General features: G+C 37.2%; 1 protein-coding gene across 1 annotated transcript; it reads right to left on the bottom strand.

Annotated features, from left to right (window-relative positions):
• Positions 1 to 1,186: 1,186 nt before the first annotated feature.
• LOC149199073 (enolase 1) lies at positions 1,187 to 12,872 on the bottom strand. The gene is made up of 17 exons (XM_089402274.1): positions 12,708 to 12,872; positions 5,130 to 5,193; positions 4,904 to 4,968; positions 4,567 to 4,614; positions 4,372 to 4,458; positions 4,186 to 4,266; positions 3,859 to 3,960; positions 3,593 to 3,673; positions 3,334 to 3,408; positions 3,180 to 3,242; positions 2,986 to 3,066; positions 2,532 to 2,726; positions 2,272 to 2,322; positions 2,100 to 2,188; positions 1,933 to 1,984; positions 1,671 to 1,727; positions 1,187 to 1,584 (listed from the first exon to the last, which is right to left on the bottom strand). The coding sequence occupies exons 1-17, from the start codon at positions 12,771 to 12,773 to the stop codon at positions 1,504 to 1,506; spliced, it is 1,338 nt and encodes a 445-aa protein (XP_089258400.1). The 5' UTR covers positions 12,774 to 12,872; the 3' UTR covers positions 1,187 to 1,503.
• Positions 12,873 to 13,240: the final 368 nt, after the last annotated feature.

The following is a 13,240-nucleotide window of genomic DNA, read 5'->3' as shown; positions in this document are numbered from 1 at the left end:
CTTACTTAAAATGTGATAAATCTAAATCTAAACGTCTTAATATCACTCGAGAACAATAAAATTTGAGTCGGACATGAGACATCCGCTTGTGTAAAATTTTGTACCATAATCTTGAGATAACTACTCTCTTGATTTTGAGATTTTGAGTCATTGTGCACCTACAACTGTAAAATAGTACTCTAGTTCCTAACTACCATGGACATGTGCAATAAACAATTTGGTCCGTCTACCATGGACATGTGCCATAAACAATTTAGTCTTTCTACCATGGACAGGAGCAATAAACGATTCGGTCTTTAAATAAGAGCTAGTTGAACCAATTACAACCCCATCTTCAGAGTTAAATATCAGATCAGGCCATGACATGCTTCCCAAGCATGGGAATCACAGCCAGGCCCTGAAATTCATAGGTTCATAATCAATGTTCCTACCTTGACAGAACTTTCAGTTGGACCTCTAATGCATTTCCTTGTGAAGATATATCATAATTCATTTATATATAATCAATGCCAAAATAAAACTAATATAAAGCTAATATTAACACAATGCCAAAAGACTCCTACCTTTGACAGAACTTTCACTTATATATATAATCAATGCCAAAATAAAACTAATATAAAGCTAATATTGACACAATGTCAAAAGATTCCTGCATTTGACATAACTTTCAGTTGGACCTCTAATGCATTTCCTTGTGAAGATATATCATAATTCATTCATATATATATAGTCAATGCCAAAATAAAATTAATATAAAGCTAATATTAACACAATGTCAAAAGACTGATGTATCATAATTCATTCATATATAGTCAATGCCAAAATAAAACTAATATAAAGCTACTATTAACACAATGTCAAAAGACTGAATATAGATTGATTGAACATTCAAACACCCTCATCATAAATCTTCACAATATAACATTTCACAGAATAACAATATGCTTTGTTAAGACAATGTCAAAAGACTAAAGATTGATTGAACATTCAAACACCCTCATCATACATCTTCACAACAATAACAACATGCTTTGACCATTATAATGCTCACGTTACGACAATGTAAAGATCGACTGGTTGAACATTCTAGCACCCTCGCGATGAATCTTCACATAAACATTTTACAGAGAATAACAATTGCAGCCTCAAAAATTACCATGAAAAAGTGTCACTCCAATAAATATACTGCAGACAAAATAACATACAAATTTTAATTTCACCAGAATTCACAGCATCCAAAATTTTCTCTAGCATTGGCTACCTAATAAGTTAGACCTCTTTAATATCAAAAGAAAGTCTGGTATGTAATATGATCCTGGTTGAGGCATATTGGAAGCAACATATATTGAAATCATTTTTGGACTGCCCTTTCATATAAATTGAAAGAGGTCAAGCATTCAGATTACTATTTATCCCTATTCTCGTCATTAGAAGGTTCTCTCCACGCAAAACCACGAAAAAACGTAAAATTTTATTATCTCCTCACATCCTAAACATTTCTATTTAGTACGGCTCTACGGGCTTGCGGAAACTTGCGCCTGCATACACTGCTGCCGACCCCAATTCCTCCTCAATTCGTAAGAGCTGCAAAGGTGACAATAAGACTCTGTATATAAGACAACAAAAACAACTGATTCCAGAAAAATCAGAAGACCAGTTTATAAAAGCACCTGGTTATATTTGGCAAGTCGCTCGGACCTACAGGGAGCACCTGTCTTGATTTGGCCCTGATGATTCAGACACACAACCCATAAAAATCAGAAGTGACGTTAAATACCCTAATTGCTTCATGATACTCAGAAATTTCCCATCCTCGAGCATATATCAGAACAAGGATTAAAGGTTTGACTCCATACACATTCGATACATATTGACCTTACTAGTCTCTATAGAGACTTTAAAAACAACCAAATACTGAAAAATGAACATTACCGTGGCCAAGCCTACTGCCAGATCTGCAATAAAGGTATCTTCGGTTTCGCCACTACATACACACAATGAGAGAAGCATTAGAAAATACATGGATTTCAATAACACATATGATGTGAAATTGCAAAACCGAGGAAAAGAGACCTAGAAAGACAGAGTTAAGTCAATACCTGCGATGGCTTGTCATCACTCCCCATCCAGCACGTTTGGACATTTTTACTGCTTCAATGCTTTCAGTGACAGAACCAATTTGATTCACCTACAAAAGGTTGCAAAAAAATCATTAGACATCAGAAGTCACATGAGCAACAGATATACAAAATTAGGGATCAATCTATTTACCTTTAGTAAAAGAGCATTGCAGGATTTTTCATCGATTGCCTTTCCAACACGCTGCACCAGTACATTTGTATATATGTCAATGACAATTTAAACAAAAATGGTAAAAAGAAGATGACGATAATTTATGCCGGCGCCAAAAGATGATTCTAACCAAAGACATGCAACTAGAAGTATAGAATCTAGATCCGAAGAAGGGACTGCGCCCATAAAAACCGTCAATGATTAAACTTGAAAACAGGTTTCAAAAGACAAGTTCATACCTTTGGATTTGTCACCAATAGATCATCCCCAACAATTTGCACCTTTTCCCCAATTGTCGCCGTAAATTGTGCATAGTGAGCCCAATCATCTTGATCAAACGGGTCCTCTATAGATACAATTGGATAATCCTCAATAAACGATTCGTAAAGCTTGATCAGCTCAGATCCTGATATCTTTTGGCTACCATTATTATTCTGCAGGGATCAAATTGCAACATTATAAGACAATTATATCCAAATAAATAATAGCATTTCTCTATGGTATTCCCTCTAATTAAGGCCTCCTTTATTAAGGGAAGAAGGGTGTAAAACTCGAGTGATAATGGTCATGTTCCTCCTCCGTGCATTAAAATTATTGTTTTGCTATATAAAAACAAGTCCGAATACTCAACGTAGATGTTAATAGAGAGAACACTAAATGCATTGGTATCAATAATGCAATACAGAAACCCACCTCCTCCTTGAAGTTCAAATCATACTTTTGATCCTTCTCAGTATAGAACTCAGAAGCAGCTACATCCATACCAATAACAACCTGGCAATTGAAACAATATTTTGAATCTTGACCATTTATAAGCAACTAATCTCAACATTGTACCCAATAAAAAGTTTAAACTAGAAAAGAATAAGACTTAAAAGAACGCCAACCTTGCCAGTATACCCTGCTTTCTCAATGGCAATCTTCAATAATTCCAGGCCTTCTTTATTCTCCTGCATTTCAATAAAGTAATATTTAATGCAATAACTATTACAGAAGCAAAAATGCCATAGTTTAAAAATCACTCTTAATTCAATGAAGCACCTGAATGTTTGGAGCAAAGCCTCCTTCGTCTCCAACATTTGTTGCATCTTGACCATACTTTTTCTTAATTACAGCCTGGAGAATCCCGAAAAAGTTGGGAAAATTACAAAAGAATGCCAAATCAGAATATAATTATTAAGGCGGAAAAGTGAAAGTAGATTATGCACATATTCTCCATAAATTTAGTGTTCAAACTTTATTTATCAAACAAAGAAGAACAACAAAATATTGGTGAGGTGCCAAAGGAGCATAAGCATGCCTTCAAATGATGGTAAACTTCTGAACCCATCTGCATGGCCTCTCTAAATGAAGACGCTCCAACAGGAAGAATCATAAACTCCTGCATTACCATGATCGACTCAGTGACAAATTTCAATATCTACTATCTATTTTCAAACACATTTGTTAAACACTTGGATCTCTTACGCATGAATGACTTGGATAAGATTCAATAAAACCTAGAAAAAAATAGTATTGTAATTTTAAATTACAGTGATAAAGTCCATATAAATCAAAGAAATATACCTGCATTGCCAGTTTATTTCCTGCATGTGAACCTCCATTGATGACATTGAAAGCAGGTACGGGCATCACCAATGTTTTGTTACCAGCAATGTTTGCAATATGCTGCATTGCATTATTATAAGATTACTACCTCCCAATGGCATTATTTAATGCTCTCAATTGGTACTACACATAAGAAGCATTCCACAGACAATATAAATAGGAAACGTACAGGAAACACACCATTAAAACCTTGTGAAACATCCTCTAGCCCTCCAAAAAGATTGGAACTATATGAACTAATTTCACAATTAATTCAGAAGATCCCAAGCCTACATGAAAAGGTACCTGATACAGAGGTATCTTCTTAACATGAGCTCCTGCTTTACAGACTGCAAGAGATACAGCTAATATAGCATTTGCTCCAAGCTGATCAAATTCACAGACATCAAAATACTCAGGAAAATATTTTGTATGATCCTGATTAAATTAGAATTTCACAATATAACATAACACCACCAAAGTGATGGACACCTTTTGTTTGCACCAGCCCCATTGATTTTGAGTTCCATCAAGCTCCTGTACCATGAAGTTATCGATTCCAGTCTGATCTACTGGATCCTGCAGTCATAAAGATTAACTTACATTGGATAACAATACCAACACAAAATCTAAAAATATGGCATGGCAACAGAAGGGTGTGCACCAATTACTAATGGATTTGCATACCTTGCCAATAAGAGCTGGTCCAATAATTTTATTGACATTTTCAACAGCCTGTCAAACAAAACCAAAATAAGATTTAAATTTGCTCAGAAAACTAACTGTACATATTAAGATAGAATGAATATCAATAGATTTTTACTTCATTCGACCAAAAATATTAGCCTATATATAAAAAGAAAAATTGCATAGCCAAACAAAAAGTATGGTAGTTTATTTCATAGTAAAAGCTTTAGAAAAACAGTACATGTTAGGAATCCAATTTCCCAAGGATTACTCTTTATCCTCTATAATCTATTATTACAATGTCATTAGATTAAATAATTCACGGCCTATAGCTCACCTTTGAGACACCTTTTCCCATATAGTTCTTCCCTCCATCACGAAGCTCCAATGCTTCATAAACACCTATTTGAATAACACAACCAAATCGACCATCCAAACAGATTGTATGTTGGTAAGTCCAATGAAACAGAGCATCATAGAACCTACGACATGTTGATAATAGTTAAAAACATAAATATACTGATAGTCTATTTACACTCACAGAACTTATAGTTCAAACTTACCAGTGGAAGCACCACTTGGAACAGCAGCTCTGGAAAGATAACCATCAGAAAGATAAATATCTACCTGGATATCAATAAAGAAAATTTAATCGATACCACAATTCGAGGAGATTAAGCAAAAAGGGCACTAGAAGCAAAAGAGAGAAATATATCACAACTAGATCCAATAAGCATTAAAATTACGCTTTAATCAAACAGCCAAGCAAGCTTCAGCTCTTAAAAGTCCAACTGTTGAGGTTGAACCAACTCCATATCCCTTGTTCAAGTCAAACAAATTCCATAGAGGGATACTGAACACTCTACTTTTGCTACATTATAAAGTTGAATCTAAACAACAACTGTGAATTTTGGAGTTTTTTAACTTAGAAATGTTGGAGATCAGATGCACAGCGGAAACAAAATAAACAGCAGACTAATCAAGCACATAAGACACAAGAATTTAACGTGGTTCACCCAACCAATCTGGGCTACGTCCACACAACATAGGCATCGGCAATTTATTAATCAAACAGGAGATTACATAATGAAATCCACACAAAACTCTCACCCTCATAGCAAACAATGTTGAATTTTCTGTTATATAGCAAAATAGGCAAAAATCTCTATAGGAGACAAACAATGGAAATCTAGGAACTGTTTCTATTGTTTCACCTACAGAGATTTTTGCCTATTTTACTCCAAACAGAAAATCTCAACAATCTCCACCTTGACAACAATTAGCCTGATGCCCTGTTATTATTATTTTATCTTTTCTGCAAGCCAAGTGAAGCCAAACACCAGCATAGCTTCTCTAACAAAACTGGTTTCGTGAACATGTCTGCACAATTCTCCTTTGTATGCACCTTTTCCAGAGAGACTCCCCCTTCAGTGATAACCTGTCTTACAAAATGGTACTTGATCGGTATATGCTTTGATTTACTATGATAGGCCGGATTCTTAGCCAAATGTATTGCACTTTGACTATCACAAAGTAACCTGATGTTGTCCTGTAACCTACCAAACTCACCAAGCAAACCTTTCAACCATACCGCCTCTTTGCAAGCATGCGAAGCAGCAATGTATTCTGCTTCAGTAGTGGATAAAGCAACAATGTTTTGTAGCTTTGACATCCTGAAGTTGACCTTCTCTTATCCAAATCTCCTGCAAAATCAGAATCAACATATCCGCAAACAGATTCACTACTCTTATTGTAAGTTATACAATAACTACTTGTGCCTCTCAAATACCGAAGCATCCATTTTACTGCTGACCAATGTTCTTTACCCGGATTTGCCATATACCTGCTAACAACCCCAACTGCATGTGAAATATCTGGTCGCGTACACACCATCGCATACATCAAACATCCTACTACATTGGCATACAGAATTCGAGACATATAATCCTTTTCTTCGTCTGTATTAGGACATAAACTCGAAGAAAGCTTGAAATGGGAAGCTAAAGGGATTGACACAGGCTTCACATTGTTCATACCAAACCTCAAAAGTATTTTCTCTACATACTTCTGTTGTGATAGCCACAGCTTACCATTGCCCCTGTCTCTGAAAATCTCCATGCCCAAAATCTGTCTTGCTGCTCCTAGATCTTTCATATCAAACGTCCTTGCCATCTGAGTCTTCAACCTGTTGATTTCTTCAATGCTTTTGCTTGCTAAAAGCATATCATCAACATACAACACTAAGATAATGAACATGCCATTATTTAACTGTTTAAAATAAACACAATGATCATATTCACTTCTAACATATTTCTGACTCAACATGAAAGAATCAAACTTCTTATACCACTGCCGAGGCGACTGCTTCAGGCCATATAATGACTTCTTGAGCCTGCAGACAAATTTCTCATTGCGATGGTGAACAAACCCTTCCGATTGTTCCATATATATTTCCTCATCTAAGTCACCATGTAGAAATGCAGTCTTAACATCTAACTGCTGCAACTCTAAATCAAGCAAAGCCACTAATGCTAACACAATTCTAATTGAAACAATTTTAACCACTGGTGAAAAAATCTCATGAAAGTCAATACCGGCTTTCTGAGAAAACCCTTTTGCAACCACCCGTGCTTTGTACCTGTCTTCCGTATCATTCACACCCCGTTTCAGCTTGAAAATCCATTTACACCCCACAGTTTTCCTACCTTTCGGAAGCTCAACCAGATCCCATGTACCATTCTTACTTAAGGCCATCATTTCGTCCTTCATGGCTGCTTTCCACTTGTCACTATTTGAACCTTCTACAGCTTCCTGATAACACAAAGGTTCATCATCATTAGCGGTCAAAACAACTGAAGTAACATGATCATCATACCTTCTCGGAGGGCGTTTGATCCTTGTAGACCTCCTTAAGAATGTTTCTGGTGCTTCCACAATTGGCTGTCTATCATCTGTAGGAACTTCTTCATGATCGCCATCTGAGACCTGTTCATGACCTCCATCTGAACCCTGTTCATAATCTGATTCTGAAACCTGTTCAGACACCGACACATGATCTGACCCAGTTCTACCTTCGAATTGAAAAAGATTTCCTACCTTCTTAGCCTTCATCACTAGTAAGATACCTTTATAGATTTTCATAACTCCACCTTGAATTACAGTTTTATATCCATTCCTATCCAGTGCTCCTAATGAAATTAGATTTTTTCTTAGATCTGGTACATGTCTCACATCAGTTAACAATTTGGTTGTGCCATCAAACATTTGCAGTTGTATACTTCCTATTCCAACAATACTGCAAGTGACATCATTACCCATGTACACGACTCCATCATCAACTGATCTATATGTCTTAAACCAGTCTCTATGTATACACATGTGGTTTGATGCCCCAGAATCTAACAACCAATGTTGATCATGTTTTGAAACATTAACAGACAATACCTCATCACTCATACCTGAACCAGATATTGAACCTGTATCTGTGTTGTTGGCTTCCTTCTTTTCTGTCGAAGAGCCTTCTTTAGCAGCCTGCTTTCGCTTCCAACAATCCTTTTTCAGATGTCCAGCCTTGCCACAATGCCAGCACTTCACCTTTGTCTTCTTGCCTTTGGACTTTGAACGAGAGTCGCTATGCTTTCCCCCGGAGTGTCTCTCTCTTGAGCGACCTCTGGCCATCATTACCTCTGATGTAGAGGTGTCTGCATTCGACCTCTTCCTCGTCTCCTCAGCCAACAAGGCTCCAACAACATCGTCAAACTCAAGGATGTCTGTAGTACTAAAGCTTATGGAAGTAACAAAGTGATCCCAGGATTCGGGCAATGAACACAATAGAGTTATTGCCTTATCCTCTGAATCAAATTTCACATCTAGACTGTCTAATTGCACCAGTAAGTTATTAAAAACATTCAGGTGATCAGTAATCGAGGTACCTTCTTTCATCCGCAAACCATAAAGCTGCCGTTTCAGGAGAATCCGATTTGTCAAAGATTTCGTCATATAGAGCTTCTCAAGCTTCGACCACAGGCCTGCGGCGGTTTTTTCTGACACAATGTTGAACAGAACATCGTCCGCCAGACATAACCGAATTGCGCTCAGAGCTCTATCGTCCATCTCATCCCATTCATCCTCCGTCATGGAAGGAGGCCTTTTGTTTTTCCCCAACAGTGCTTTCGCCACACCTTGTTGAACCAGCAGATCGTGCATCTTTACCTTCCAGATCTCGAAATTATTTTTCCCATTAAATTTCTCTATTTCAAAACGGGCACTTTGAGTTTTCGCCATTTTGTATCAGCAAAAAACACAGTAATCTCCAAAACCCAACTTTTAAATACCAGCAATTAGCAAAACCAACTGCCTATGCCTTTCTGTTTTTGCCTTTAAATAAAACAAAAAACAATATTCTGCTGTGCGAATCACAATGTACCAATTCTGCAATTTATAACAAACATATATATCTCACCGCACACCATAAAAAAAGTTCGAATCACCAATGGAAGGATTGATCCGCTCCACCAAAAAAAAACTACTCCACCATATGCGTTCACCCACTTTAATATTAATCCACCATTAACAAATGTTCACACTTTCCATTACGTTAACATGGTTTATACAATATGTGTAACATATGGTTTGTAACATGGTGTATATCATATGCATTTCAACCTTTTATGTTAACATATATATGTAAAACACAGCGCATGTATTTGATCTATCCACGCCATTTTTAAAAAATATAACTATGCCATGTTTTAAAATATATATCCATGCTGTTTCAAATACATATCCACGCTGTTTGTAAAATATATATAACATAACCAAGCATTTTTTAATGTAATTCCATCTCCATGCAAGTGTTAAAATTCAACGCCAAACAGGTTTCAAATATATATGCACGCCGTTTTATAGCATATCCATTCCACGCAGCAATCTATTTCTCACAACTTACGTTACCTCCACCAGATCGGTTTAATCCACCACGCACCAGCACCACCAGATCGGTTCTCAAATCCACGCAGCAGTCTTTAAATCTAGCAAAGGTTATGTCAGCGCAGGTATATCAGGAGGCAACCAAATACGCAGCTATGCAGCACCGGCAGCACTCCCAAACAATACGCACACATAAAGGAACAGCGAACAGAGTTACGAACAACAAAAGTCGCACTGATCAGAATCGATTCTCGGCCTCCAGTAATCAATGTCCGCCTCCAACAATCATATACGCACGCAGGCTCAGCGTTCTTGGCCTCCAGCAACAGGCTTAGTATTCTCCACCTCCAACTGCTCTGATACCAATTGTTGGAGATCAGATGCACAACGGAAACAAAATACACAACAGACTAATCAAGCACATAAGACACAAGAATTTAACGTGGTTCACCCAACCAATCTGGGCTACGTCCACACAACATAGGCATCGGCAATTTATTAATCAAACAGGAGATTACATAATGAAATCCACACAAAACTCTCACCCTCATAGCAAACAATCCGAATGGTTGCCTGTTATATAGCAAAGAGAATCTAAACACCTCATTAACTCACTCACATCAAATATAGGAGGCATTAATCATCTCCCAACAACCTGGAGCTAATCTAGGAATTGAATTTCTATTGTTGTCACCTACAGAGATTTTTGCCTATTTTACTCCAAACAGAAAATCTCAACAAGAAAGAGGTGTGTATAACTGTCCAAGGTCCTAATAAATAACCTTCCTAATGTTCGATAGTTATTGATGTAGACTAAATCCCTAGTCAATTTAATCGGGAACAAGTATACTCTTGCCAATGGAAGGAATAGAAAGACGTCTAAAAAATCCAAAATAATCTACCTTCTTTCTCAACATGAAATCCAAAAGATAGAAGAATAAATTGAGAAGGGCCAGATAAACAGGTTTATCTAGATATTCAAAAAGAGAGGGGGTATATTTTCAAATTAGAGATAAATGTACCTGCAAAACATTATTATTCAGGATCCCTCATAGTACTACACACAACAAGAATCATATATGTTTAAACATTAAACCAAGAAAGTGAATCTGAAGACCTGGTTCTAAAGAAATCTTACTGAGCTATCCAAGCTACATAGAACAAATAAAGCATAGAAAAGGGCATTTGAAGATATCAAACATGTTTCCATTAGATGAACAAGCAATAAGCCTACAAGTAAATGACAAATGTGATATTCCAATTTCTATTGGTACAATGCCAACAAGGTCAAGTTTTATCAACATTTCAGGAAACAGATAAGGAAAAATAAGGTATTGTCTCGTACAAGGTAGGCCTTTCCAAGATCGTGCAGGAAGAACTGCTCATATTACCTTGAGAAATAGATATAGATTAAATTTGGATTATTGTGGTTTAGTGCCTCAAAACAAAACAAAACAAAAACATAGCATACATTACGGTTGTCATTGACTTGTGTTGGCAGTCTTCAACAGGTCCACAAGTTTCACAGCAAAATTGTAAACTTTATGGTGTGTGCTTCCTAGCTATGAAGAGACAGTCACTGAGAGTATGAATATTGAGTCATGGAAAGTCCGAACCTTTGGCCAAGCTAGGAAACAAACTGAGCGCTTGCCCTCACCAGGGTATTCTACCACTGAGAAGCATTCCATCCTAATGATGGACAAGGCCACAATACACTCCTGAATCCCATCTCAAAACAAATATTCATTTAGACATGGAGATAGGAAATTCCTATCCACAGCCATGACTACGATACCATGTGAAAACCTTAGACATGCCAGGAAACAAACTCAGGAACTGTCACTGGCCAGTGGACTGCTCTACAAATGAGTTACCTTCTCTCTTGATGAGAGGGCAATGCCAGGTTCAGGTGTAAAATTGATACTCTAACAGTACGGAAACAGGCTTAGCAGCAAGATCACAGATATTAGAATGTCTGCAGGCTAACATGAACGCCATAAGTGCCATGGCAGGCAGGCAAGGCTCACCAAAAGAATACTTGCTCTTTGCTGCAGGCAAAGAATTCTGTTTCAGGCTCATTTCTTCCACACAAGGCATAAATAACGGTTATGATGCAATCACATTGACTGCACAACAAACCAATGAAATTTGTGGTTAAGTAGGGCATTTTCTTGTGTAAATCAATAATCAAATTGGATCAAGCTTTAATCTAATACAAGATTTTATCTGTGTTGTTAAATAGCTTAATTACAAAATTTCCTGGATCACTTTGGGTTTGGGTTATAAGAATTTATAAGCAAGTGTTACATTGTCGATCACTTGGTGCCATTGTCAGCCTACACAACATATGTACTCCACAAAGATCATAAAGACTTACAATTGGAACGGGTGGACTCTTCAAGGAATCTGGCACAGATAGATTTACAAGGGTTTAAAGCAAAAAACCTTAGGTTAGGTATTAATGGGTGGCATTGTCAGCCTACACAACGTACAGACTCCATGAAAACAATGAAGAGTTACGACACGGAATTATGGACTCTGCCAGGAATCTGGAAAAGATATATTTACAAGGGTTTAAAGCAAAAACACTTGGGCTATGTATCAAAACCCCCGATCCATTGTAAGGCTATTAATACATGCAAAAAAACAGCATTTCAAATGAATCTAAGCCACATCAACAAGAAACAACATCAGAAACACAAAACAATTTCATCTCCATTACAAAAACAAAATCCCACTTCACCACTGAACCCTTAATGGGATAGACAGAGTATCAAGCCATCCCCAAGGGTTCCAATATCGTTCTGGTCTCCCCCACCAAATAAAGAAGAGAGGCAGGGGAAAAAATCCAGGTGATTTTGACAAAAAAAACCTCGCTCTCAGAAACCTACATCTAAACCGAAATAAGTCCCCAGGGACAATCGGGTCTGCTTCTCCGAACAACATCCAACCAAACAAAAGATGAATGAATAAAACTCATTACTAGAAAAGATAAAACTTGATCATCTCTAAGCACTCATTCCGTCGACTCTTGAAAATTCACATATCAAACTTCAAAGATATGAAGTAGATGACTTGACTCGCCCTAATCAGGGTATAGATGGGTAATACCAGCATCAGATTTTTCAAAAAAACATCACAAAAAAACATAATGATTTACCAACATTGGAGCCACATGAAAACGAGTATAAAGGATCGAACCCATGACATACCTCTACAGTTGGATTTCCACGACTGTCAAAAATCGACCTGGCTTTCACTGATACGATGGTTGCCATGGTGTCTGGAGATTATTTGATAATCTATGAACAACAATTGATCAATTGACAGATCTCTGAACTTACAAAATTCACCACGGTCTATAACACTATCCTTCCATCTATATATATGTGTGCCGGAACCAGGTAAGCTACCACTTGGGACCACGTGACCGTCCCATCAAAAGAGACGTGGGGAACCTTGACCGTTGGATGCATCAGCATATTCTCATAATATTTCTAATTTGTGTTTCAATGGAGTGTTTCAATGGACAAGTGTTTCTAGTATTTCGAAAAAATGTGGACTTTCACTAAAGGTTTGGCGATTCTAAGTTTGGATGCATCACGGCCATCTATTCAAACCAAGCGGCGGAAAATATTCTGTAACCCCAAAACCATGTGCACATGACTCAGGGGCCATTGCGTCTTGAAACAACTTTGCTTGGACCCATAGAAATTTGTTTTGATATTTTTTCCTTAAACATCAA

Source organism: Pinus tabuliformis, chromosome 2_1 (genome assembly GCF_031772625.1).
Source record: "Pinus tabuliformis cultivar Carrire ecotype Pingquan chromosome 2_1, CPIR1, whole genome shotgun sequence".
NCBI lineage: Eukaryota > Viridiplantae > Streptophyta > Pinopsida > Pinales > Pinaceae > Pinus > Pinus tabuliformis.
This window is presented reverse-complemented; position numbering and strand designations above follow the sequence as displayed.

Coding starts and splice junctions, on each gene's coding strand:
- LOC149199073 (XM_089402274.1), bottom strand. CDS start 12,773: ATGGCAACCATCGTATCAGTGAAAGCCAGGTCGATTTTTGACAGTCGT. Junction 3,961..4,185: donor AGAAGATACCTCTGTATCAG/GTACCTTTTCAT, acceptor AATGCAATGCAG/CATATTGCAAACATTGCTGG. Junction 2,323..2,531: donor TATTGGTGACAAATCCAAAG/GTATGAACTTGT, acceptor GTACTGGTGCAG/CGTGTTGGAAAGGCAATCGA.